Source organism: Fonsecaea pedrosoi (assembly GCF_000835455.1).
Source record: "Fonsecaea pedrosoi CBS 271.37 unplaced genomic scaffold supercont1.2, whole genome shotgun sequence".
Classification (NCBI taxonomy): domain Eukaryota; kingdom Fungi; phylum Ascomycota; class Eurotiomycetes; order Chaetothyriales; family Herpotrichiellaceae; genus Fonsecaea; species Fonsecaea pedrosoi.
In genome coordinates, this window is record NW_013550614.1 from 3,659,311 (window position 1) to 3,680,937 (window position 21,627).

The 21,627-nt window shown below is 53.2% G+C and overlaps 10 protein-coding genes across 10 annotated transcripts; 5 read left to right on the forward strand and 5 right to left on the reverse strand.

The window, feature by feature from the left end:
* Nucleotides 1-887: 887 nt before the first annotated feature.
* Z517_03288 (uncharacterized protein) lies at nt 888-2,538 on the forward strand (the record flags this gene model as incomplete). The annotated part of the gene is made up of 5 exons (XM_013432396.1): nt 888-1,040; nt 1,101-1,362; nt 1,414-1,605; nt 1,662-2,053; nt 2,113-2,538. 5 exons carry the CDS (start codon nt 888-890, stop codon nt 2,536-2,538), a joined length of 1,425 nt encoding a protein of 474 aa, XP_013287850.1.
* An 889-nt stretch (nt 2,539-3,427) lies between these two features.
* Nucleotides 3,428-4,609, forward strand: Z517_03289 (uncharacterized protein; the record flags this gene model as incomplete). Its single annotated transcript, XM_013432397.1, has 1 exon — nt 3,428-4,609. One exon carries the CDS (start codon nt 3,428-3,430, stop codon nt 4,607-4,609), a length of 1,182 nt encoding a protein of 393 aa, XP_013287851.1.
* Nucleotides 4,610-4,980: 371 nt separating this feature from the next.
* Z517_03290 (uncharacterized protein) lies at nt 4,981-6,099 on the reverse strand (the record flags this gene model as incomplete). Its single annotated transcript, XM_013432398.1, has 3 exons — nt 4,981-5,096; nt 5,180-5,612; nt 5,806-6,099. 3 exons carry the CDS (start codon nt 6,097-6,099, stop codon nt 4,981-4,983), a joined length of 843 nt encoding a protein of 280 aa, XP_013287852.1.
* Nucleotides 6,100-6,845: 746 nt separating this feature from the next.
* On the forward strand, nt 6,846-8,858 carry Z517_03291 (phosphonoacetate hydrolase; the record flags this gene model as incomplete). Its single annotated transcript, XM_013432399.1, has 2 exons — nt 6,846-7,274; nt 7,377-8,858. The coding sequence occupies 2 exons, from the start codon at nt 6,846-6,848 to the stop codon at nt 8,856-8,858; spliced, it is 1,911 nt and encodes a 636-aa protein (XP_013287853.1).
* Nucleotides 8,859-8,883: 25 nt separating this feature from the next.
* On the reverse strand, nt 8,884-11,014 carry Z517_03292 (uncharacterized protein; the record flags this gene model as incomplete). The annotated part of the gene is made up of 3 exons (XM_013432400.1): nt 8,884-9,893; nt 9,938-10,584; nt 10,779-11,014. 3 exons carry the CDS (start codon nt 11,012-11,014, stop codon nt 8,884-8,886), a joined length of 1,893 nt encoding a protein of 630 aa, XP_013287854.1.
* Nucleotides 11,015-11,753: 739 nt separating this feature from the next.
* Z517_03293 (uncharacterized protein) lies at nt 11,754-13,551 on the forward strand (the record flags this gene model as incomplete). Its single annotated transcript, XM_013432401.1, has 6 exons — nt 11,754-11,853; nt 11,904-12,194; nt 12,248-12,524; nt 12,548-12,703; nt 12,775-12,904; nt 12,991-13,551. The coding sequence occupies 6 exons, from the start codon at nt 11,754-11,756 to the stop codon at nt 13,549-13,551; spliced, it is 1,515 nt and encodes a 504-aa protein (XP_013287855.1).
* A 377-nt stretch (nt 13,552-13,928) lies between these two features.
* Z517_03294 (uncharacterized protein) lies at nt 13,929-14,678 on the reverse strand (the record flags this gene model as incomplete). The annotated part of the gene is made up of 1 exon (XM_013432402.1): nt 13,929-14,678. The coding sequence occupies one exon, from the start codon at nt 14,676-14,678 to the stop codon at nt 13,929-13,931; it is 750 nt and encodes a 249-aa protein (XP_013287856.1).
* An 837-nt stretch (nt 14,679-15,515) lies between these two features.
* Nucleotides 15,516-16,952, forward strand: Z517_03295 (uncharacterized protein; the record flags this gene model as incomplete). Its single annotated transcript, XM_013432403.1, has 2 exons — nt 15,516-15,707; nt 15,771-16,952. 2 exons carry the CDS (start codon nt 15,516-15,518, stop codon nt 16,950-16,952), a joined length of 1,374 nt encoding a protein of 457 aa, XP_013287857.1.
* A 539-nt stretch (nt 16,953-17,491) lies between these two features.
* On the reverse strand, nt 17,492-18,507 carry Z517_03296 (uncharacterized protein; the record flags this gene model as incomplete). The annotated part of the gene is made up of 4 exons (XM_013432404.1): nt 17,492-17,610; nt 17,888-18,101; nt 18,297-18,413; nt 18,481-18,507. 4 exons carry the CDS (start codon nt 18,505-18,507, stop codon nt 17,492-17,494), a joined length of 477 nt encoding a protein of 158 aa, XP_013287858.1.
* Nucleotides 18,508-19,119: 612 nt separating this feature from the next.
* Nucleotides 19,120-21,369, reverse strand: Z517_03297 (uncharacterized protein; the record flags this gene model as incomplete). Its single annotated transcript, XM_013432405.1, has 3 exons — nt 19,120-19,287; nt 19,343-21,290; nt 21,347-21,369. 3 exons carry the CDS (start codon nt 21,367-21,369, stop codon nt 19,120-19,122), a joined length of 2,139 nt encoding a protein of 712 aa, XP_013287859.1.
* Between the last annotated feature and the right edge of the window lie 258 nt (nt 21,370-21,627).

The window sequence follows — 21,627 nt, forward strand, 5'->3', positions numbered from 1 at the left end:
TCGATTCGGCTTGTCGGTACGAACCGGAGACTTGAAAGATCATTTACTCCCACACTTGCAAACACTGTCGACACTACCAACTGAAGTTTTGGATGGCAATTGAATTAGAATTGAAGACCACTCCTATGACACCTACAAGAGCAAGTACAAGACTATGAGTCTTCACCATATTCGAGAGACTTGCCTCAATTTCAGCTTCGGAAACACGCCAGATGATCGTACCCAAGCTACTGCACGCCGACTTCTGTTCTAGCATTTCTTTGTAGCATCGAAAAGGCTTGCGCATGGACTTCCTGTATCCAGTGCAGCAGCCCCGACTCCTAGCTGCCTCGGCATTTCTGACCAGAGTATGGACACACTAGCTCGTACATCAAGTGCATTTCATACGACCTCGGCCAATCCTTCTACAGGCCACAGGAACTTTTGGGAATCACCGGCTGAGGATCCGATATCACGCCCATGAGTATCGGGACGTGATCCGAGGGTAGGATCGAGGCTGGTAGCTCGACCGGAAATGGCCCAGGGAAATCCACTTATCGCAGTAACGGGGGGCCTAGTCTCTTAGATGCCCACGCGCGACAGGATCATCCCGTTACTTGCGGGGAGGTGCCACCGATACTTATGGATTAAACCTAGAGTCGACTTTGGCTTCTGGTCCAGACTGGGGGATGCGACAACCTGACGTCAATATGCGTCCCTCGGGATATGGCTTATCAGGCTCAAGCTTCTCTGCAATCTGCCGTGTACAAGGGGCAAGTCACAAGTAGATAAGTGAGAACATTTCCCTTGAGTTCCCGACCCATCTCCATCGTCTCACGGCATTCAACCCTGCCCTGACTCTTGCTACACCATCGCGTTCTGCATTTTTCCACAGAGCCGCCGTCAAAATGTCGAAGGAATATAAAGACGTTGAAGACCTAGCCCCTGTCCAGACTACAGACAAGGGCGAAATGGTTAATGTCCAACGTTCTGCGAGCACCGTGAGCGTACATGACGCTGTCTTTGGGCAGGTGACAGAGGAGGGACCCAACTATCGCAACGTGAGCATCAAATCACTCCCTACATATATATACCAGGACTATGCTGACTTGCTCGGCCAGGTGGGCTGGTTGGGTACGGTTGCCCTGATGATGAAGACCCAGATCGGCCTCGGTGTGCTCTCTATTCCAGCAGTCTTCGACACGCTAGGCTTGATTCCTGGCGTCATCTGCTTGCTAGCCATTGCCATCATTACCACCTGGTCCGACTACATGGTGGGAGCTTTCAAGCTTCGACATCGTGCAGTCTATGGTATTGACGATGCTGGCGGCTTGATCTTTGGACGTCCCGGCCGTGAGGTTCTTGGAATTGCTTTTTGCTTGTGTTAGTCCTGGTCTCGCACTCTATTGCTTTAGGTTTCTGACTCCTTTGCAGACTGGATCTTTGTTGGCGGCTCCGGCATGCTCGGTCTCTCCATCGGGCTGAACGCAGTCTCGACCCATGGCGCCTGTACTGCTGTGTTTGTGTTGGTGGCGGCGATTGCAGGATGCTTGTTGGGGAGCATTCAGACACTCGGCCGAATCTCATGGCTCGCCTGGGTTGGTCTAACCTCCATCGTCACCGCAAGTAAGCTATACCACTCCCGTCTCTACCTTGTTTCTCCGATCTAACCAGCTCCTCAGTCTTGACTGTGACCATCGCTGTCGGTGTGCAGAGTCGACCTGCCGATGCTCCTCAAGTGGGACCGTGGTCTTCCGACTACAAGTTGTTTAAGAACCCGAGCTTCACCGATGCCATATCTGCGATATCCTCCCTAGTATTTGCATATGCCGGCACTCCGGGATTCTTTGCCATTGTGTCAGAGATGCGCAATCCGAAACACTACACTCGTGCGCTATTGATCTGCCAATCTGGCGTGACAGCAACATACATTACAATTGGCGTGGTTGTCTACTACTACTGTGGATCTTATGTTGCCTCTCCAGCTCTGGGCTCCGCGGGTGCACTCATGAAGAAGGTCTGTTACGGCCTCGCAATTCCAGGATTGCTGGTGTCCACGACGCTTTTCATCCATGTAAGTCTCTCCTCTCACGCAGCACGTCCATACAGACCCCTGACTTGGAGAATTTCTAGCTGGCTGCCAAGTACATCTTCATCCGCGTCTTCAGACAGTCTCGACATCTCACGTCCAATACCATGGTCCACTGGTCCGGCTGGATCGGATGTACCTTTGGCGTCACCGTGATTTCCTACATCATCGCCAGCGCCATCCCCGTATTCGGCGGTCTTGTGTCGCTGATCGGCGCCCTCCTCGGTACACTACTGTCGTTTCAACCCATGGGTTTCATGTGGCTTTACGATCATTGGGGTCTGCCCAAGCCCGAGCGCGGCCGCTGGTGGACGTTTATGGTCGGATGGAGCATCTTTGTCATCGTGTCCGGTACTTTCCTCATGGTTGGCGGTACCTACGGATCCATTGTTGGTATTATCGACTCATACAAGGCGTCCGGCGGGTCTGCGGCCTTTTCATGCGCCGACAATTCAAACTCGGTACATTAAGAGAAGATGCATATCCTTGAAGAATCGGTCAGCGGAGGCAGCGATGTGGAGTGCAGGTTTCCAAGATGTAAAGTTGCACATCAACAGAAATGGGGAAGCTATAGACTCTACACCCATGTGTATAAAGACTTTCGTTAGATGAGACGGCTACACAGAATTCCTTGATACAAAGCACACAAAAAGACTCACACCACAGAGAACAAGGTCTTGGGCCAGCAGTGTCTCCTAGCCAAAAGTCTGTCGGACGTTTCGGGCCAGTATACAATGGGGTTCATCCTGGATTCCGGCCCATTGTAAGTCATTCGTTCCTGCCCCAGCAACGTTGGCGTGAGTCCGAGCAGTAGATTGACGCTGAAGATAGTCTGGAGTCGATCGATCCATAACATTCATCGGTGCTGACAACGCCACAGCCTCTACCTCCGTCCGCTTGATCCGCATAAGGAAACATCTCTACTCTACCATTGCCGTCAGGAGCGCATTGATGGTAATTCTTACTTACTCACTCTACAATAATTCCCGGATGACATCCCGATCCCCCGGCTACCCAAGCCGAGTTTCACGTATTGGACGCCCAGTTTCTCCATCGGATGCGACGCCGATACTCCACGTTTGAGCCACTTGTTCTCCAGGGGAAAAATGTGGATGAAGTCCGGGGTATTAGTGTTATGGAGCACACACATCCCCAGGTCATTGTAGTATGGGTTACCAAATTCTTTTCTTCTTCCCTGCTTCCTTCGCTTCCTTCTACCCTTCCCCCCCTGCCCCATTTCCCTCCCAACCACAATAGCGTCGATTATGGGTCTATGATAAAACCACCCCGGAAGAGACGGAGACAGAGACAAGAGACAGAGTGAGAGTGAGAGAAATATTCGGCCCCGGCCAAGCCACCATGAGCAGCGGTCTTCTCGTCCTTGGCGACGCGGCTGTGCACGAGATTCTCATCTCCCTGTCCAAGGACGAAATCTACCGTGTCCGTGATTACCTGGCCAAAGCGCTCGAGGACTTCTCCACGCCCGAAGAGCGCCAGATCGCGCCGGACTCAGTCGTCGTCACACGACCACACGCAAAGACGCTGTTTCGGCCTTTCACCTCAAGCGAGAACGTGGGGATCAAGATCATCGTCGACCCTTCCGCGGGGAGCGAGGCACTCGAGACGGCGAAGTCGTCGTCCGGAAAGGGTAACAACGCGACCTTGCACGGGCTCCTGGCACTATGTGACAAGCACGGTGTGCCGGTCGGGATCATCAACGCCGACGAAATCACCGCGTATCGCACGTCACTCTCCGTGATGATCCCCTACGTGTGGCGGGCGCGGACGGCGCACATCGTCGTCTTCGGCGCCGGCAAACAGGCACTCTGGCACGTGCGGCTCACGCTGGCGCTGAGGGGTGACGAGATCGCACAGATCGCCATTGTCAACCGGTCCGCAGAAAGGGCCGAGTCGCTCGTCGCCCAGCTGCAACACGAGAACGACGCGCACTGGAAGTCGCCGGCCAAGGTGACCTGCATTTCGCCCATTACACCAAACTACGAACAGAGGTTAGAAGGTCTGCTGGCCGAAGCGGACATCGTGTTCTGCACCACCCCTTCTGCAAAACCGTTGTTTCCAGCGCGGTATTTGAAAGTGCAGTTGAACAGCAGCACCGGCAGCACAGGGTGTTACGTGTCGAGCGTTGGTTCGTGGCAACCCGACATGATCGAGCTGGACCCGCAACTACTGCGCGACGCGGTCGACTCGAGTCGTGGAAAAAACCCCCTCGGCCACGGTGGCGGACTCGTTCTCGTCGACGACCGCAATGAATGCTTGAGAAGCTCTGGGGAAGTCATCGGCAGTCAGCTCCAAGCAGATGACTTGATCGAGGCAGGCGAGATGCTTTCCTGGGCGCGCAGTTCCTCGTCGTCCTCGTCGTCGTCTTCTTTTTCGACAAACAAGAGTCCCCACGAATGGCTGTCACATGGATTCGTGGTTTACAAGAGCATTGGCGTCAGTTCGACCGATCTTGCCGCCGGCATGGCCATTTTGGCTCTGGCCAGGGAACGGGGAAGCGGTGTGTCCGTCGCGGATTTTTAAAGGCCCAAAAACGGGCAGAATTTCCACCACCATCCTTTTCTCACGGCTTTTGAGTCAGTCCATTTTTGATCATGGTGAATATTTTTTATGAGGATAAGGGTGTCTCTCGCCGAGAGTTTGACTAATAAATCACACACATAGCACATCCTCCATTGCCGGCGGCTGACCTCGAAGCATTCAAGCATGAGTGCCCTTGCCTCGCCTCGCCTCGACCCCGTTGCCTCCCAGGTACACATCCATCTCACAAATCAGAAGAAATGGGAGCGACGAGTAAGAACATCCAACTTGAAAATATGCCATGGCATGGGCCTGAGAAAAATATCCCGTGGGGAACTTCTGCCCTTCCAGTAGTTCTTTCAATGCCTCCCGCCTCAATGGACAGGTTGTACCCTAGCCGTGTCCTGTTCGACCTGCTTCTCCGACATGAACGGGGCGGCGAACCCGTAGGTCTTGTAACCCTGGCTGTAATCCTTTCCAGCTACGCGTTCTGTGACACAAAAAAAAAAAAAAAAACGTCAGCCTCCCGCACCAGAGGCAAAATCTTGAGAGAATGGCTTCTCGGAAACCCACCGTGGTCAGGAGGAAAATTCTCCCTCCGATGCTCGTAATACCTCCGCCTCAGGTCCAAGCCGTCACTCTTCCCATGGTACGTCGCGTAGATGCTACTCCTGTTCTTCGGGGAGCGGTTCGGCGCGCTCCTGTGCGCGAGGTGGCTCCCGAAGAGGAGAACGTCGCCCGGCCGCAGCGGGACTTTGACCCACTCGTGGCCGTCTTCCCAGGCCTTGGAGATGGCGCCGCCGTGGGACAGCTCGACGGGCATGCGGTGCGAGCCCGGGACGACCTCGATGCAGCCGTTGTCGACGGTCGCTTCGTCGACGGCAAAGTTGGCCGTGAGGTGCTCGATCTTGCCGATGTGGTCGTACGCGGGCGCGTCGAGGTGCGCCGCGAAGCCGTTGCCCGAGCGGAGTTTGTAGTTGATCTTGTCTTTGAAGAGGAGCATGTCCTGCAGAAACGCAACACAGAATATATATGTTAACAAAACCAAGTCCAGTCCAGTCCAGTCCAGTCCAGCGCAGCACAATGCAGTCAAAGCATTCACAGGGACGCAAGCGACCAGGCATGCAGGTAAGCAATCATTCACAACTCGCCGTGACACGACGAGCGCCGAAGCGGAACTGAAACTGAACTGAACTTACATCTCCCGAAATACTCTTCAGAATCCTCGCCAGAGCCTCGCCGCACAGCAACGCGTGGAACTCGGGATGATAGTCGACAAAGTTCTCGGTGCGCATGAGCTGTCGCGTGCCATCGGTGTTGACCTCGTGGTATGGCATCCATTTGCCCTTTTCTGCCGGCCACTCGCGCACCTCCCCCGTCCAGGCTTGTAGCTGCTCAGGCGTGACGAGGCCGTGCTCTTCTGCACGGAGCACGAGATAGCCGTCGCGGTGGTATTGCTGCACCATTTCCGGGCTCGGCACGAAGGACGGCATGGCTAGAGGACTCGAGCGTTTGATCTCGCCAAAGAAAGCGAAAAGGAAATCGAAGTCGAGCTTTACTCTTGAAATAACGTCACACAGACGAAAAGAGCTTTCAGCCTGTAGTTTTCTAGGCATCCCAATTGCGAGCCGAAATGGCCCGGCTGTTTAATACTGCACGACTTCAACGGGTCTGGGGGCCCCCCCTGGTCCACAGCCTTGCGGTCTTCATGCCGGCGCCATGGAATCGGTCGAACTCCGCGTCGAAGCATCGCAGGAGATGGTCTCGCTCCACACCCTTCAGGTGCTTGAAAGACTTTGTCATGTCTTTCTTTGGGGAGAGTCTAAGTGTCCACCGAGCCAGTACAGGTGGCACATCGCCGTATGCTTATGATCTCCAGGCATACAAAGCTCGATCTTCAGTCCGGCGTGGGTGACCCGTTGTCGGGCATCTGCCGACCATCACCCACCCCGGGCCAATTGACAGGCTGTGAGCACCGCAAGTAGACGAAGGAGTCAGACGAACAATTGATTGAATATCCAAGACACATATCCCGCCGAAAAGAAAAGTCCTCGAACTTCTCAACTCCTCAACTCCTCAATCTCTGATTCTCATTCTGATTCTTTGTCTGAAAAAAAAAAAACCAGACGTATAGGTTCTGTCTGCCATTTCTGCACGAGACAAAATCTAAGGTGCGAGAAACAAAAGTCGATAGAAAAGGACTTCTTAAAAAGTGAAGAGAAAGAGAGAAGAACGAAAAATGCTCGCCTCCGTCGAGCGCCACACGCGCGAATGCGTCAAGGAACTATTCCACTTCATCGCCGCCCAAGGCCAGGGCGACTACCTCGGCGAGCAGGTCTCGCAGCTCGAACACACCCTGCAGACCGGACAACTCGCAGTCCAAGCCGGCGCGGACGACGACACAGTGCTGGGCGCGCTGCTCCACGACGTGGGCCGCTTCATCCCCGCGGCAGCGAAGATGCCGGCGATGATCGCGCCGGACGGCGTCTTTGTCGGCCGCGGCAGCCACGAGGTCCTGGGCGAGAAGTACCTCCGCGGCCTGGGGTTCAACGAGTCCATATGCCAATTGGTGGGCGCGCACGTCATGGCGAAGAGATATCTGACGGCCGTGGATAAGGGGTACTACGACGGGCTGAGTCAGTCGAGCAAGACGACTCTGAAATTCCAGGTTCGTTTTCGTCGTCCGTTATTTTTGGCGTAATCACATTCATTGTCTCTGTTTCGCTCGCTCTCGGGCTGAGCGCGAGACTGACAAGACATGGGAAACCAGGGCGGGACATTCACCCCGGAGCAGGTCGCCGAGGCGCAAAAGGATCCCCTGCTACAGGCCAAATTGGCTGTTCGACGCTGGGACGACACGGCCAAGGTCCCCAAGATGGCGACACTGCCGCTCGAATACTACGAACGCATGGCGACCAAGAGCCTCCTGGGTAAGTGCGGCGAACCGTGCTCTCTCCCCTCCATGGTCCCCAAAAGGTCGCAGAAAGCTGATCTCGAGGAAACGGAATGGTTAGCATCGCGATCTGTCTTTGAATTGCACGGACGAAAATACAAGCTCCCAGAAAAACCCACAGTCGTCATCTGCATTGACGGCTTTGATCCCGAATACCTCGACCAAGGGATATCCGACGGCATCACCCCCAACTTGGCCAAATTTGTCCGATCGGGCTTCGCCGCCACCGCGAAATGCGCCATGCCATCATTCACCAACCCAAACAACGTCTCCATCATCACCGGGGCGCCAACATCCGTGCACGGGATCGCGGGGAATTTCTTCTTGGATCGCACGACTCGAAAGGAGGAAATGATTGTCGACGACGCATTGCTTCGAGGGTCAACCATTCTGGAGCAGATGTCGAAGCGAGGCGTGCGTGTCGCTGCCATAACTGCAAAAGACAAGCTGAGGGCGATCATCAACCACGGCCTAAACTGCTCGCGCGGAGACATCTGTTTTTCAGCCCAATATGCCGACAAGTGTACCCAGGCCGAGAACGGCATATCTGATGTCGAGAAGTGGCTGGGAATTGCCGCGCCGGACCAATACTCAGGAGATCTGTCTCTATTTGTGCTCAAGGCCGGGATCAAACTACTCGAAGAAGATCGGGCTGATTTCTTCTATCTCACCCTGTCGGATTATGTCCAGCACAAATTTTCCCCTGGTAGCAAGGAAGCAAATGCCTTCATGGCGACTGTTGATGACTGTATCGGTCGCTTAGTTCAACTAGGGGCGACTGTTGTCGTGACCGGAGATCACGGAATGAGCGACAAATCCAAGGATGACGGTACCCCAAACGTCCTTTTCGTTGAAGAAGAGCTGGATCGGAAATTTGGCCATGGCTCCTCGAGAGTCATTTGCCCGATCACAGACCCTTTCGTCCGCCACCACGGCGCATTGGGCTCTTTTGTAAGGGTATATTTGAACCGTGCAGACATCAGCATCGACGACGCCCTGGCCTACTGTCGAACCTTTCCAGAAATCGAAGTTGCCCTAGACGGACCGACGGCTTCTCAGATGTTCGAGATGCCCCTCGACCGCGAGGGAGACATCGTGCTGGTCGCCAAGGAGAATGCCGTTCTGGGAAGTCGAAAAGAAGAACACGCCCTCGAAAATCTGCATGGCCATCGGCTTCGCTCCCACGGTGGGCTGTCTGAGCAGTTGATCCCTCTGTTGCGATCTCACCCTACCGGCACTCAAGTTGAGGACCGGCAGTGGAGGAATTTCGATGCCTTTGACCTGGCTCTTAACTGGTGAGAGGCCCCTTGCCAGATGGTGTTGCCTATTGATGGCGGGAAAAACCGAGGTCACCGTCAAAATTGAGATCACCGCTTGGTGAATACAGAAAGTCGTAATTCTCGAGAAACATGGCGTCTGCAGGGCTGAGCCACTGATTGTCTGGGTCAAAGGCAGTCAATGGGCCTGGCGCAGCCTGAGGCTGTGCCGGAAAGGCTTCCTGGCCCGAGAACCGATCCAACAGCTTTCGAGCACTGCTTGCAATGCTGGTCAGCAGGTGGCGTGGGTGCATTGAACTTGTTATATTATTCAAGACGGTAGCTAGCACGTCCAAAGTCTCAGATATCCCGGCCTTGTCGACCCGCAGGTTGGCAGGGTTCCTGATGGTAATTTTGAGGAGGAAAACAAAGGCGAACGCGATCATTGTATCGAAGTAGGCAGGGAGGCCATCTAAATATGACTGGATCTCTTGATCTGCAGCAATGACTTGCAGGATCGAAATCGCCGACTGTACTGCGCTCGTAGCGAACTCCTCTAGGTCCGGATCCAGTTGGAGATGCTCGCCTTCGGCAACAGGGGCTCTCCTAAAGGCGTGGGAGCAGAGAAACAACTTCGCAAAATGGTAATGCAGCCCTACTCCCTTCCGCGGGTAGTTACCGACGCATTCATTGAAGTGGAATCGCTCGTTCCAATCGGCCCGCCAGGTATCCAACGCAATGCTTAACCGGCGGAGTTGTGGGATAAGTTGATCGGACAGATGGGCTTCCGGATCCAGACTGAATTGATCAAAGACACGGGTGCTAATGGTCCAGATCTCCACCTGGCTAACAAGCCGAGAATCGTCCTCAGTCGCAAATTCAGACTGCAGAAACTGACTTGGAGGAGTGATCGATGTGAAATCCCTGGTCAAAGGTGGTCTCCCGTAGCAGATTGAGAAATGGTGGTCGCAAACGAAGACAAGATAGTACAATCTGGTCCGTAGATAACAAGCACGCTTTGTGTGAGGAGCTTTGGGTATACAGCGGTGGAGGTTCAACTCGCCCGCAAGCCGAGCAGCTGTTATAGGGCATTGTAGTCAGCACAAGGTTCTCGGGAAACACCAGTAAGTGCAGACTTGCCTGCTCCGACGAGCGTCCACGACATATCACTTATCCAGAAGGCACCAATGCAAAATGCGCGGACGTCATCATGATTGTTCTTCTTGGAAAACATCTTGGAAGACGCCAAATTGACAAAGTGCTGGTAGCAAGCGTGATACAAGTTGGAGGGCGTATGCAGGGCTCCCACGGCACAGATAGCGGCGGTCAACAGTGGCGAGCTTCTCCGGACGCTTGCCAGCGAGTCGTGCTCTGCCAGAATCCTGTACAGGAAATGATCAAGGCGCCGAGCGTACAATTGGAAGAAGGATTCCGCATCTGCGAGCGTGATGATACCTTGGTCAATGACGTCGAGAGTGTCAGCCATGTTCTGACGGGCTACCTCTGGCGAGGCTTCTGCTACCTCCGACACGCAAGATGCCGGCACCACACCCGGCCCTCTGTTCAGGTCCATGACGACTTCCCAGCCTGGCTCCGTCGGTTGACGCTGCTCAGTAGCCATGGTAGCATCTTGATTGGTTGGGATGGTCGAAGAAGCACTGTCTTGGGGCACATAAGATGGGGCATTCTGACTGTCCGAAGATCGTTGATTGAGCTGCCTGACAGAGTCTTCTAACATGCGCAATTTTTCTTCGATATTGGCTTTCCATCTGCTGGGGTCAGCCTTGACCGTGAAAGGCCTACACTGGATTGGACGAGACGACACGGCACCAGCGCCTTCCGCGAGTTCGCCCGACTGTCAGAGGTTGTCGCCAAATATCGTGGCTATTGCCTCTATCCTCACGGGACTGGCCCATGTCGTCTCATGAAAGGGTGGGTAGAAGTGGATGAAAATCAGACTCACGCTACATCGCTTTCAAGGAGCATTTGCAAACTGCGATTGACGACACATGAGAGTCCTCGTTTCTTACATCTCGCGCACGGTGGAGTGCCATCTCCCATGTGGCATTTGATCTTCTGCTTCCGGCAAGAAACGCACGCTGTGATTTTCCGGCTAATGTCGATAGGCTTGCGGTCGCCAAAGGACTCTCGCAGAGCCTGCACGGCTGATGAGCCGGGGTCGCTCGGGCTTGTCGCCATGGTTTCAGTCGCGCTATTGCCCGGCGAATGTGACAAGGAGAGGAGAAGGAGGAAAAGGGACTCTGCCTGGATGCCGCGTCGATCAAATGTCGTGCTTCTCCAACCAATTGCCGGCCGTTTAATCTGCTGACGTGATTGGGTCTCGCTGCTTGAGCGGGATTCAAGATATCTTTTGACATTACAACTTACCTCACCAATCCATGACCGAGAGCAGTCGTCATTACAAGCCACTTTTCTCTCCTCATCCGTGTCCACGTGGTAGGATATATGGCCACCCGTTTCCCACTCATCTCGAGGCTGTCGTGTCAAGACAACTCGGCCCAGTCGGCGGGTGGCTGACGTCCTCTTCGCTCCAAGACCTAATCCTCGCAGGATCCTCAATGGATCATCGGTCTTCGTCCCAGACATCGGAAGGAAGTCAACAGGGGCCGTTCAGACCTCATTGATATCTTGTCAGATTATCTCTGAAACCACATTTGCACGTGGTTTCCCCGAGTCCCTCAATTCGTTCTGGCCGGTCTAGATCACCTCACAGCATGTCTTGCTTGAAAACATGTGCTTCAAAAGATATACAGTCACTGCGGGCTTGGCCCGAGATCTCAGCGATAGCCTCATCCCGACCAAGGTAGTTGAAAAGATGTATATTTGCAATGATGGCAATGAGGTTGAGTTTGGAGCTTGATCACCGAGATATACCGCTAAAGTCAAGGTGCATCAACAAATTAAGGTCATTGTCGTCATGCTCGACACAGCTTCCAGCTTCTCCTTTCTGAAATTCCTGGTGGTGGCAGGTGTTGGTCTGTTTGGTGATGGATACTTGAACCTGAGCATCGGGCTTGGTATGTCCCCCTTTTCCTCTTCATGATGTCCCACGTTCTGACTCCCGCAGCTGTTCCCATGCTCGGATATCTCTATTTCCAAGATGAGAAGAACGCAATCCCTACTGTCCCGGCAGATACGATTAAAGCTTCGCTCTCCATGGGCATGATCGTGGGCCAGATCGGCTTTGGCATCTTTGGGGACGCCCTGGGCCGTCATAGGATCTATGGCAAAGAGCTTATAGTGACAATACTTGGAACCTTGCTGGTTATCTTGATGCCGTGGAAGGGCTTCTCGCACCACGATGTTGTCGCATGGATGTCCGTGTTTCGTGTGGTGACAGGTATCGGCATCGGCGGAGGTAAGCTGTGACAGGAAACCCTTTCGAAAGTGTTGCTCAAGTCATTGCTGCAGACTATCCGATGACCTCAGCTTTATCCGCTGAACACAACCCCCTGCGCTCGAGAGCGAAACTGGTCCTGACAGTGTTTGCCTCTATCGGTCTTGGAGGCATGACTTCTGGCATCGTCTATCTCGTCCTCCTTGCTGCCTTCAAGTCGTCTGTCAACGACAACATATACCATCTGCAATGGGTGTGGAGGTTATTGTTCGGCATTGGACTCATTCCACTTATCATCACACTCTATTTCCGGTTGACGATGCCAGAAAGCCAGCCCTATCGACAATGTGAGTCCACCCTCAGCTCCTTACGAGGCATGTGCTTACATCCCAAGATGTTGCCGAGGAGACATCCCTCAAAAGGGACGGCAAACGAGGGCTCCGCGAGCAATTCCGAGATTTCAGGGAGTATTTCTCGCAATGGAAGCACGCCAAAGTCCTGTTCGCTGTCAGCATGTGCTGGTTTCTCTTGTAAGCTACACCTTTTAAACAATTTTTCCATCCTCCGCAACAAAATGCTGATCGAAACAAAAACCCTCAAGTGATATTGCCTTTTACGGAGTCAACCTCAACCAGAGCATCGTGCTGTCGAGAATTGGATACGGCAAGGGACCAACCCCGTGGCATACCCTGTGGAACACCGCCGTCGGCAACATCATCGTAGCGGCTGCGGTAAGATGGAATCTCCCACTTCTCTAGTTCGTTATTGTGAGCTAGTGCATTATACTGACGTCTCCACGCTATGGGGGGGAAAACAGGGTTATCTCCCAGGCTACTACATTGGAATATTCCTCCCAGACTGGATCGGCAGAGTGAAACAGCAATTCTACTGCAGCGCCGCCGTCGCCGTGCTGTACGCGATCTGGGCGGGTGTGCTCAACCACAGCTCCACGGCCGGGCTGGTGACGCTGTTCACACTGTCGCAGTTGGTCCTCAACATGGGCCCCAACTGCACCACGTTCCTTATACCGGTCGAGGTGTTCCCAACCCGGGTCCGCGGCACAGCGCACGGCATCGCCGCAGCCTCGGGCAAGGCCGGTGCCATGGTGACCGCTTTCTCCTTTGGCTCGCTCACAGATGCCATCGGCCTGCCTGCCGTGCTCGGCATCCTGTCCGGGATCATGGCCCTCACTGCGCTCTGCACGCTGTTGATTCCCGAGACGAAAGGCCGTACTCTGGACGAGATCGAACAGGGCGTCGTCTATGGTGTCAAAGCCGGCGGCACGGCGTCGAGCATGGGCGAGTCTCCCGTCTTGGAAGGCAGCACAAAAGTCCATGTGAGCGCCGACGGCAAGGGCAGGGACCTCGAGTCTATCTGAGACGGACCGTCGCCAGCCGAAGCGTCACCCGCGTAGTGAGCGCTTAGAAGGGTGGGAGGAAATAAGAGAGTATTTCCATGCTCCGTTCCACCATGGGAGGATTGCTCCAATGTCTCACCGTCTTTACCATAGAACAAAAGCTCTCGCTAGACCTAGACTGTCACGGGAAGTTACTGCCTTCACTGTGGATGCTTATTCAAATGTTTGTGGTTGATCTGGGCGCTGGCCCACGTCAAGAAACTCGTTGTCTACCTGTAATCAAAGGGACAATTGATGTTGCCTTTACCGAATTGTAACACAGCGCTAAAATGCAATAAGGTAATGTACACTGGAAAGTCGTCGCCTGCGCATGAGTGACTCAGGCCTCTCGATCATTCTCAAATCATTTCATAATCATCTTCAATAGAAGCTGAGGATTGAGTGTCCAATAGCTCTAGTTCTGAAATGATGCTGAAATCGTCTCCGTCGCTGGTGTTGTAATAAAGCTGTCTAAGTTCGCTCTCGCAAAGACTGTCAGCGTACTCAGAGTCGACCTCATCCGGGATATCTTCCATGTAAAGTTCGCCATCCAGACTGACATAGCGGGGCAGTCGCTCGTTCCGATCGTTGCGAATCTCATCAGGGTCATCGAACCAGTGTTCTTCAAAGTCCCAGTAAACCGAGTTGTCCATGTCGAGATCGAGACCCACGGCCAAGTATTCGCCATCCTCAGTGGCGAAGTCGAGATACCGGGACTTCTGCTTCGTCCTTCGGCCAAATTCTAGCTCGTTCCACTTCCAGCAGAATTTATCCCTTATCCTCCGTCCTTTGTGGCGTCTTATGTCGAGTGGCCAAATGTCCGCGTCACGGTCCAGCCACATGTCGCGTTTGGTCCATGTTGCCACCTTCAAGTTGGCGGCATCTGTAAGAAGGGGACCGGAGCTTGCGAAGATGCTAGGGCTGGGATAGAAAGGGTTTCGTGGTAATCCGCTTATGGACAAATACTCCTGGTCGATCCAGCCGGGCTGCACACAACGGTATCCATAATATTTGGCGGATTGCTTCGCGAGTCGGTTTCTGCTGCGTCTCTGAGATCGTAGATCTTTTTGAGGCTCCGTGTTGATGGAGTCGTGAGAACGGCGTGGCATCGTGGTCACACGATACTCGGTTTGTGGTATAATTGGCGCTCAACCATTGGAAAAACACCAGGAGCTGTGGCTGGAGGACAAAGGGATGATTGAGGTCTTCGAGTCCTTGGAGAAGGAGTCCATGACAACTCCTCGTGAGCAGCCCTTTATACTCTCCTCTTCACCCTACCTGGTGACTCACTATTGAAGTCCACGCCGACAAGCTGCTCAGCCTTGTGAAAGACCTGCCGGGCCCTCCTAGGCCATTGGCGAGAGGCTTGGACGCAGCTAGCTAGTTGATGCGGGGATGGTGGCTCCCATCGGAAATTGGCTCCTTGAACCAACTCCCCCTACACACGAGGGCTGAGCAATACGAGTAAGGGCGCCCCGTGAATGTGGCCTATAACCAGCTAGGCGCGGTTGTTCAAAGCGTAGTAGGTGACTCGTTGGATAAATGGTAGGCCACATGTAGGCCACATGGAAAGTGCTCCAACGACCTAAAATGCCGATAAAGGTGTTGGCGATGGTGCGTTGTCATGCGGTCCATGTGTTGTGAACGAAGCCACGATCACGAGGTTTGTTCGATGGCTTGCATGAACCCTCTGCAATAAGCCTTTTTGCTGTGTGCTGGGTGCAATGGCTTCCTTTTGTTTTAGTTGCCTTGGGTGCTTGGTTGCCTGCGAATAGGCACAGGCGGTTCTCGACTACGCTTCCAGGTCGAATGCTCCACTGAAATCAGCCTCTTATCGATAAGAAAAAGTTGTCTCGGACTTTTTGCTCCTCATTCACAATATCACAATTACACCTGCGCCAGCCCACATTTCTCTGTTTCAACAGTCTGGAGCGCAGACCACGATCATGGCCAAAGTGAGAAAGAAGAAGAGGACTCATGTGCCTGACAACGACGCCCCCGGAAAGCCGGGGCAGGCGAACCGTCGGCCGAAGAGTATGGTTATTCGAATGGGCGCAGGTGATGTCGGGTCCAGCGTAACACAACTGGCGCGAGATTTTCGAGCAGTAATGGAGCCAGACACTGCAAGCAGGTTGAAGGTGAGTACAAACTCGATGTATCGCCTCTATGCCAGTGTCGATTCTCTGACGCATGTATTCCAGGAACGACGAGCCAACAAGTTAAAAGACTACACCGCCATGGCTGGTCCACTGGGTGTAACGCACCTCTTCCTCTTCTCGCGCTCGAAAACGGGCAATGTGCACCTTAGAGTTGCACTTACACCTCGAGGCCCGACCCTCACCTTCAGAGTCGACCGTTATGCCCTGTGCAAAGATATAGCCAAGGCGCAGAAACATCCCCGTGGTGGAGGGAAAGAATATCTGAGTGCGCCGTTACTGGTTATGAACAATTTCACCTCCCAGACAAGCGAAGATTCAAAAGCCGACCCTATCAAGAAACAGCTTGAATCCCTCACTACCACTATATTCCAATCCATATTCCCTCCCATATCGCCACAGACGACCCCTCTGAGCTCAATACGAAGAATTTTACTATTAAATCGCGAGCCTCAGTCCGATGGTACATATATAATCAACCTCCGCCACTATGCCATCACAACCCGTCGAACAGGCATATCCAAACGGGTACGCAGATTTGATCCAAGCGAACAGCGACTACGTGAGAAGAAGTCGGGAGCACTACCGAACTTGGGCAAACTGGAGGACGTAGCGGATTACCTCCTTGACCCCTCCGCTGGTGGTTATACGTCAGCGAGCGAGACCGAGCTTGACACGGATGCTGAGATTGAGGTTTTGGAAACCGCCACCCAACGCGTCCTGAGTAAGAGAGAGCAGCAGAGACAGCAGCAACAACAAAAGCAACAGCAAAACGGAGAAAAAGACAAAGACACACCCATGAAGGAGTCCGCGGCAAATGTGGAATCGCACGTCGAAAAGCGAGCAGTGAAACTGGTAGAACTCGGCCCTCGGATGCGCCTCCGCATGGTCAAAGTAGAAGAAGGCATCTGCGAGGGACGGGTAATGTGGAACGAGTTTGTCACCAAGACTAAAGCTGAGGAAAAGGCTCTGGAAGTCAAATGGGAGAAGAGGCGGCAGGAGAAAGAGGCCCGACGGAAGGAGCAGAAAGAGAATGTCGAGAGGAAGAAGCTGGCCAAGAAGAATGCGAAAATTAATGCAGGCCAGGGTGATGGCGAAGCTGGGGAAGATGATGGCGATGACGACGACGAGGATGAGTGGGATAGCGACGACCTGGAAGACTGGGATGAGGAGATGGACGACGATGTTGCCGAGGGAAACGAGGACGAGGATGAGAATGAGGAGTGATCTGGTTGGTCTTTGTTGTTTTCAATACTCGAATCAGAGTCGACTGCTCACCTGCTTGAGCTTTGGGGGTGATTGGCCATGTCTGTCTGTGCCTTGTGCTGTCTCCATCGGTGACTGCGAGGTCCATGCTCATATCCATCTCCTTGCATACCTCCTCGCTAGCCCACCTACTGGGTCACTGCTTTTTTGCCTTTTCCGCCCTTGCGTCGCAGTCTTCCATTTCTCGCCATCCATCGCCATATGTGCATGATCTCATGTCCGTCCGTCATGTCATGTCATGTCATGTCATATCTTGTGTTGTGTTGTCCGCTATCGATGCGCTCCGCCCCATAAAAGCCATATGAATGATTTGCCCACATTCCACAACGCATGTCGAATAGGAGTCGCAATCTTTTTTTCTCTCTTTTTTTCTTCTTCATTTTGCCAGTGCCAACAAAAAGAAACATATCCTACTCTAGTTCCAAACGGAAATGAGAATGGGTGTTGAGCTGGCAGGCAGGCAGACACGACAAGATCGCAGACTTCTTCATGATAGGATTTCATTTCTTGACCGTCGCATAGCGCTTGACCCACTCACGGGCTTCCTTCTCGTACGCGCCGTAGTCGTTGCGATACTGGTCTGCGATCTTGCCTTCGACGGCGTCGTCGGGGTTTGGTTCTAAAGCGGATCAAAAATGACATGTTGTTAGTTGTGCTGATCAAGGTGAATAGAGGCAGAGAACACATTTCTGACAAAGCACCCTCCACGATACAGCCCAGGCTGTATACCTCAACCCGACTGACTCAAGCCAAGGCAGCTTACGCAGATTCAGGTATGGCAGTTCGGTCATGGGTGAGCGGGCGAGCCTTGGCCGCAAAGATTCTCAAAGAGGGGGATAGAGGCCCGACACAACTCAGACTGCGTCGCAAGGCTAGGGGGTTCACTATCCACGTACCTTTCAACAATTGACGAGCGAATTCCAGGACCGCGGCGACTTTGGTGCTCGGCTTCCATTCCGACTCTCTCAACATGCCCAAGCACATGGTGCCGGAGTTTGGTGGAGAGTCATTGGAGATGTTTGGGTGGTAGATCTTGGTGGTGAAAGTCACGGTTGGCGGCTTGAAAGGGTAGTTTGGTGGGAGGGTCAAGGAGAGGTTGAAGAGGTGGCCCTGGAGATGGCGAGAAAAGAGTGTGTCAAGACATGTCAGCCAGTGTTTCCTACCGTGTTTGTTTGCTCCTTTCGTGTCCATGCTGCCACGTCTGAGGGCGATGCAAAGACGGCGCTGGTCTGAGCAGGATCACCCAGGTCACTGCGCCAGCCCAGACTACCTGGCTCCAAGGAATAGACTCTGGGGCAAGCTTACAGCATACGGCGATCCAGCTGGTCCCTCCATGGTGACTTTCCACTCGAAGAGATTCGCCTCATCGGCCAGAGCGACCGTGATTCCGGCAGGGGGAGAAGTGGTGAGTTCACCAAGTTCCTGGCGCGCATGGGTCAGTTGAGCTCGATGCGATATCGACAGCCTTCTCTCCCGCTGTTGTTCTTACCTTGGTGATACGCTTCTGGCTGGTCATGGTGGATGCAGACTTGGATGGAAACGTGTGGGTCGGTCTTCAGAGCCTCCTCACTGCCTAGCCCCGCCGTTCCGCCTCAAGGCCACTGGAACGGGAGTTCGGCGACGGAATGCTTTGGAGGGTACAATTTGATCGCTCTTGGGATGATGAACGAACTGATAATCGACGGAAAAAGTGCTTGGAGGAGCAGTCTGAAGTGGTTGATGGAAGGATGTTGATGGTCTATCTGAAGTCCAAGTCAGAGAATAATAGTGATTGAACTTGGTTGACGATAAGTCGAATGCCAAATGATCGACCGTAGTCAATCTCTCCGGACACGCATTACGTGCATATACGCAAAAGCATCAAGGCCGTGACAGGAGTGGATGGACGATTACAAGGCACCGCCAAAGGCGGCCGCCATGTATTTTCTTTTATGGGCTGTATTCACACAAGCAGCCCAGTTTGAGCGTGTGGCCTTCTTATTCTACCTAACACTCTCTCTGTCTGATTCTGTCAAGACGCCGCCCGCTGGGAAGTCGCTCAGGAGCAATGAACGCAACAGAACATGCGATCCCTCCTCTTGTACAAAGACAATTACCTGACACAAAGAGTTCCATAACCCATCATTCATCATCCATCGGTGCCGCTGCTTCTAAAAGTGACACACAGGCGACAGTATTCGTGAGTCAAATCTAGTACATGCTGTGGAAGATTGGTGCTTTGTACGATGGAGCGGATCTTGACGGCCCCTTCTTCTTCAATGAGCTTCCGTATCGAGTAGAAGAGTTCGGGCGAAAACTGTCACATTAGTCAGCAGAGCGTTTGAAGAGTTCGATGTAGAGAGAGTCCTTACCTCCGAGTACCACCGGTATTGCCAGGTGATTAGTCGAATCAAGCATGCCAGGACATTTCTCGTGTCCCCTTTCTTCTCGTACATGCGCAGTATACCCTTCATGGCTTTGGGCGAGAACCTAATGTTCAGACATTGCTGATATGCTTCCAAAGCTTCGTTTGTGTGATGGAGCCGCTCGGCAAGATCTCCCAGGATCTCCCACTCCGCGGCGGATTTCTTGTACTGCATTTGTTGTTGCCGGTACTGACCCATTTCGGTCCGCCAGATTGTATATATCCGGAGGTCTTCGTACAGCACCATGAAGAGATTGTCGAGCCACCGCTCGCACAGGCGTTTGTTCTGGAATTGGGGATAGTGTCCATGGGATGTATCTGGCTCGTCACTACCCGACTTGACTTCCTCAGCTGCAATCGTGGGCACTGGTTTCTCCATTGATCGGTGCGCTTTGATCTCTGCATTCTCGGTCTCATCGACACCACCATTTAGTGTGGGTGCAGTGGAGGAGGATCCATCAAGAATCTTCTCATCATCAGCTTTCTTCGGCTCTTCCACAGCAGAGCCATCTTCTGACTCGTCGTCTTCGTCTGCGCCATTTTCATTCGCTTTCGAGTGGCCGTTCGGAGTGCCGGATAGGGCGATTGTGCTAGCATTCTTGCTGGTGGGTATCTTTGGAGTCACCTGGTGCTGCTTCTCCGTTCGGTACTCCTCTTCCATCACAAAAACCTGACTTCGCGTCCTGAGGAGTGTGTCCCATCCGATGGCGGCCGCGATCCGTGTCAGCAAGCTGTACGCCTTCAAAAATGTCCCTTGATACGTGGCCGCCTGTAGTTTTCGCAATGAAACATGGACTTGATCGTACGGCTCTCCATGTCTGGGCTGTCCCTCATCAATTTCGTCTAGTGCACTCTCAGGTAGGATCGGGAGAAGCACACGACTTGGTTCAGGCATTCTGGGCGAGTCCTTGTCCTGGTATGAAAACATGGGACACGAGTTCAGGGTAAGCAAGGCCAGATCCCACTGCTCTAGGTCAACATAGACCTCGGCCAATCGAGCCCAGGTGCTGAATTCACTGGGAGCCGCTGTGACTCCCTGCTTGGCCAGTTCCAGAGCCATTTCGCCCTCACCTTTGCTCTGGCAGAACGCAGCTTGACAGTCAAGAAGCGCATAATCCATCGGCACATCCTGTAAGGAATCATGCAGGAGCCGCACGGCTTGGATCTCTTCATCTCCATCCAGTAACACCCGCGCCAGCAAAGACGAGACCTCCACGTCCTTTGTTCGTAGCTTCTCGAACAAGTTGATACCTGATGCGAACCGTCCTGTCGTTCGAATGTATTTCAACAGTCCCGCAGTGAGATGGTTGGAGACCACGTTAGGGATTTGAATTTCGGGGTCTGACCCCAGTTGACGGCCGCTGAAGAATAATCGCTCGGCGGCCTCGAAGAAACGGTGCTCCAGCTCGGTGTTGATAATCGGATTGAACCTTCGGACACCAATAATCTTTTTTATCGTGTCACCGCTGCCATTGTCCGAGTATGAATATGCACGCAGCACTGCGCAGAGAAATGTCTCCAGCCATAAATTCTCAGTTGCAACTCTTCTGTCACCCCTTTCATCTACACAATAACTCTCCACACTGCCTGGAATTTTGACTTCCACCCTCATGTCTAGATGCGAAAAAGCATTGTAACAGCAGTATAGACCCGACACCACCTTGTGTGTTTTGTCAACAGGATTGAAAGTCAGGGTGTTGACATATGCAGCCAAGCTCGCAGAGGATGAAGCATCAACACCGGTCACATGGTGGTAAACTCCAGTTTGTTTGTTGCCAGCTTTGACGCTCTGCTTGACCAGGTGAACAAGATCCGGAGGTCCCAATTCGCGAAGTCCCGGTAGACTTTCTGTGCGTGCGTCGACAGCGAGGCCGATCTCATCATCTTCAATGATCCTGTGAGAAACCCGTTAGCGCGTGATTAGAGACGTAGAATCTGTAATGCGACTCACTCTGGCACTGCTGGCGCAACCATGGCCGCGCACCCTTAATGGGCGGAGTTGGACAAATATGTCGAGAACAGACTGATAAAAGGGGGCGTGTCGAGGTAGTCCGTAAACTCGAATCGTTGACGATCCTAGCGGGGTAAGCGGCGATAGTGAACCTGAGAAGTACGGGTAGTTGAGAGAGCCTTCAAGATCTTATACTGCACGAGACTTGGATGCTACGTGTCTCAATCCATCCTCCCAGAGATTGTTGAAGGAACAATTGAGTGCATTTTCGGCAAGCTTTC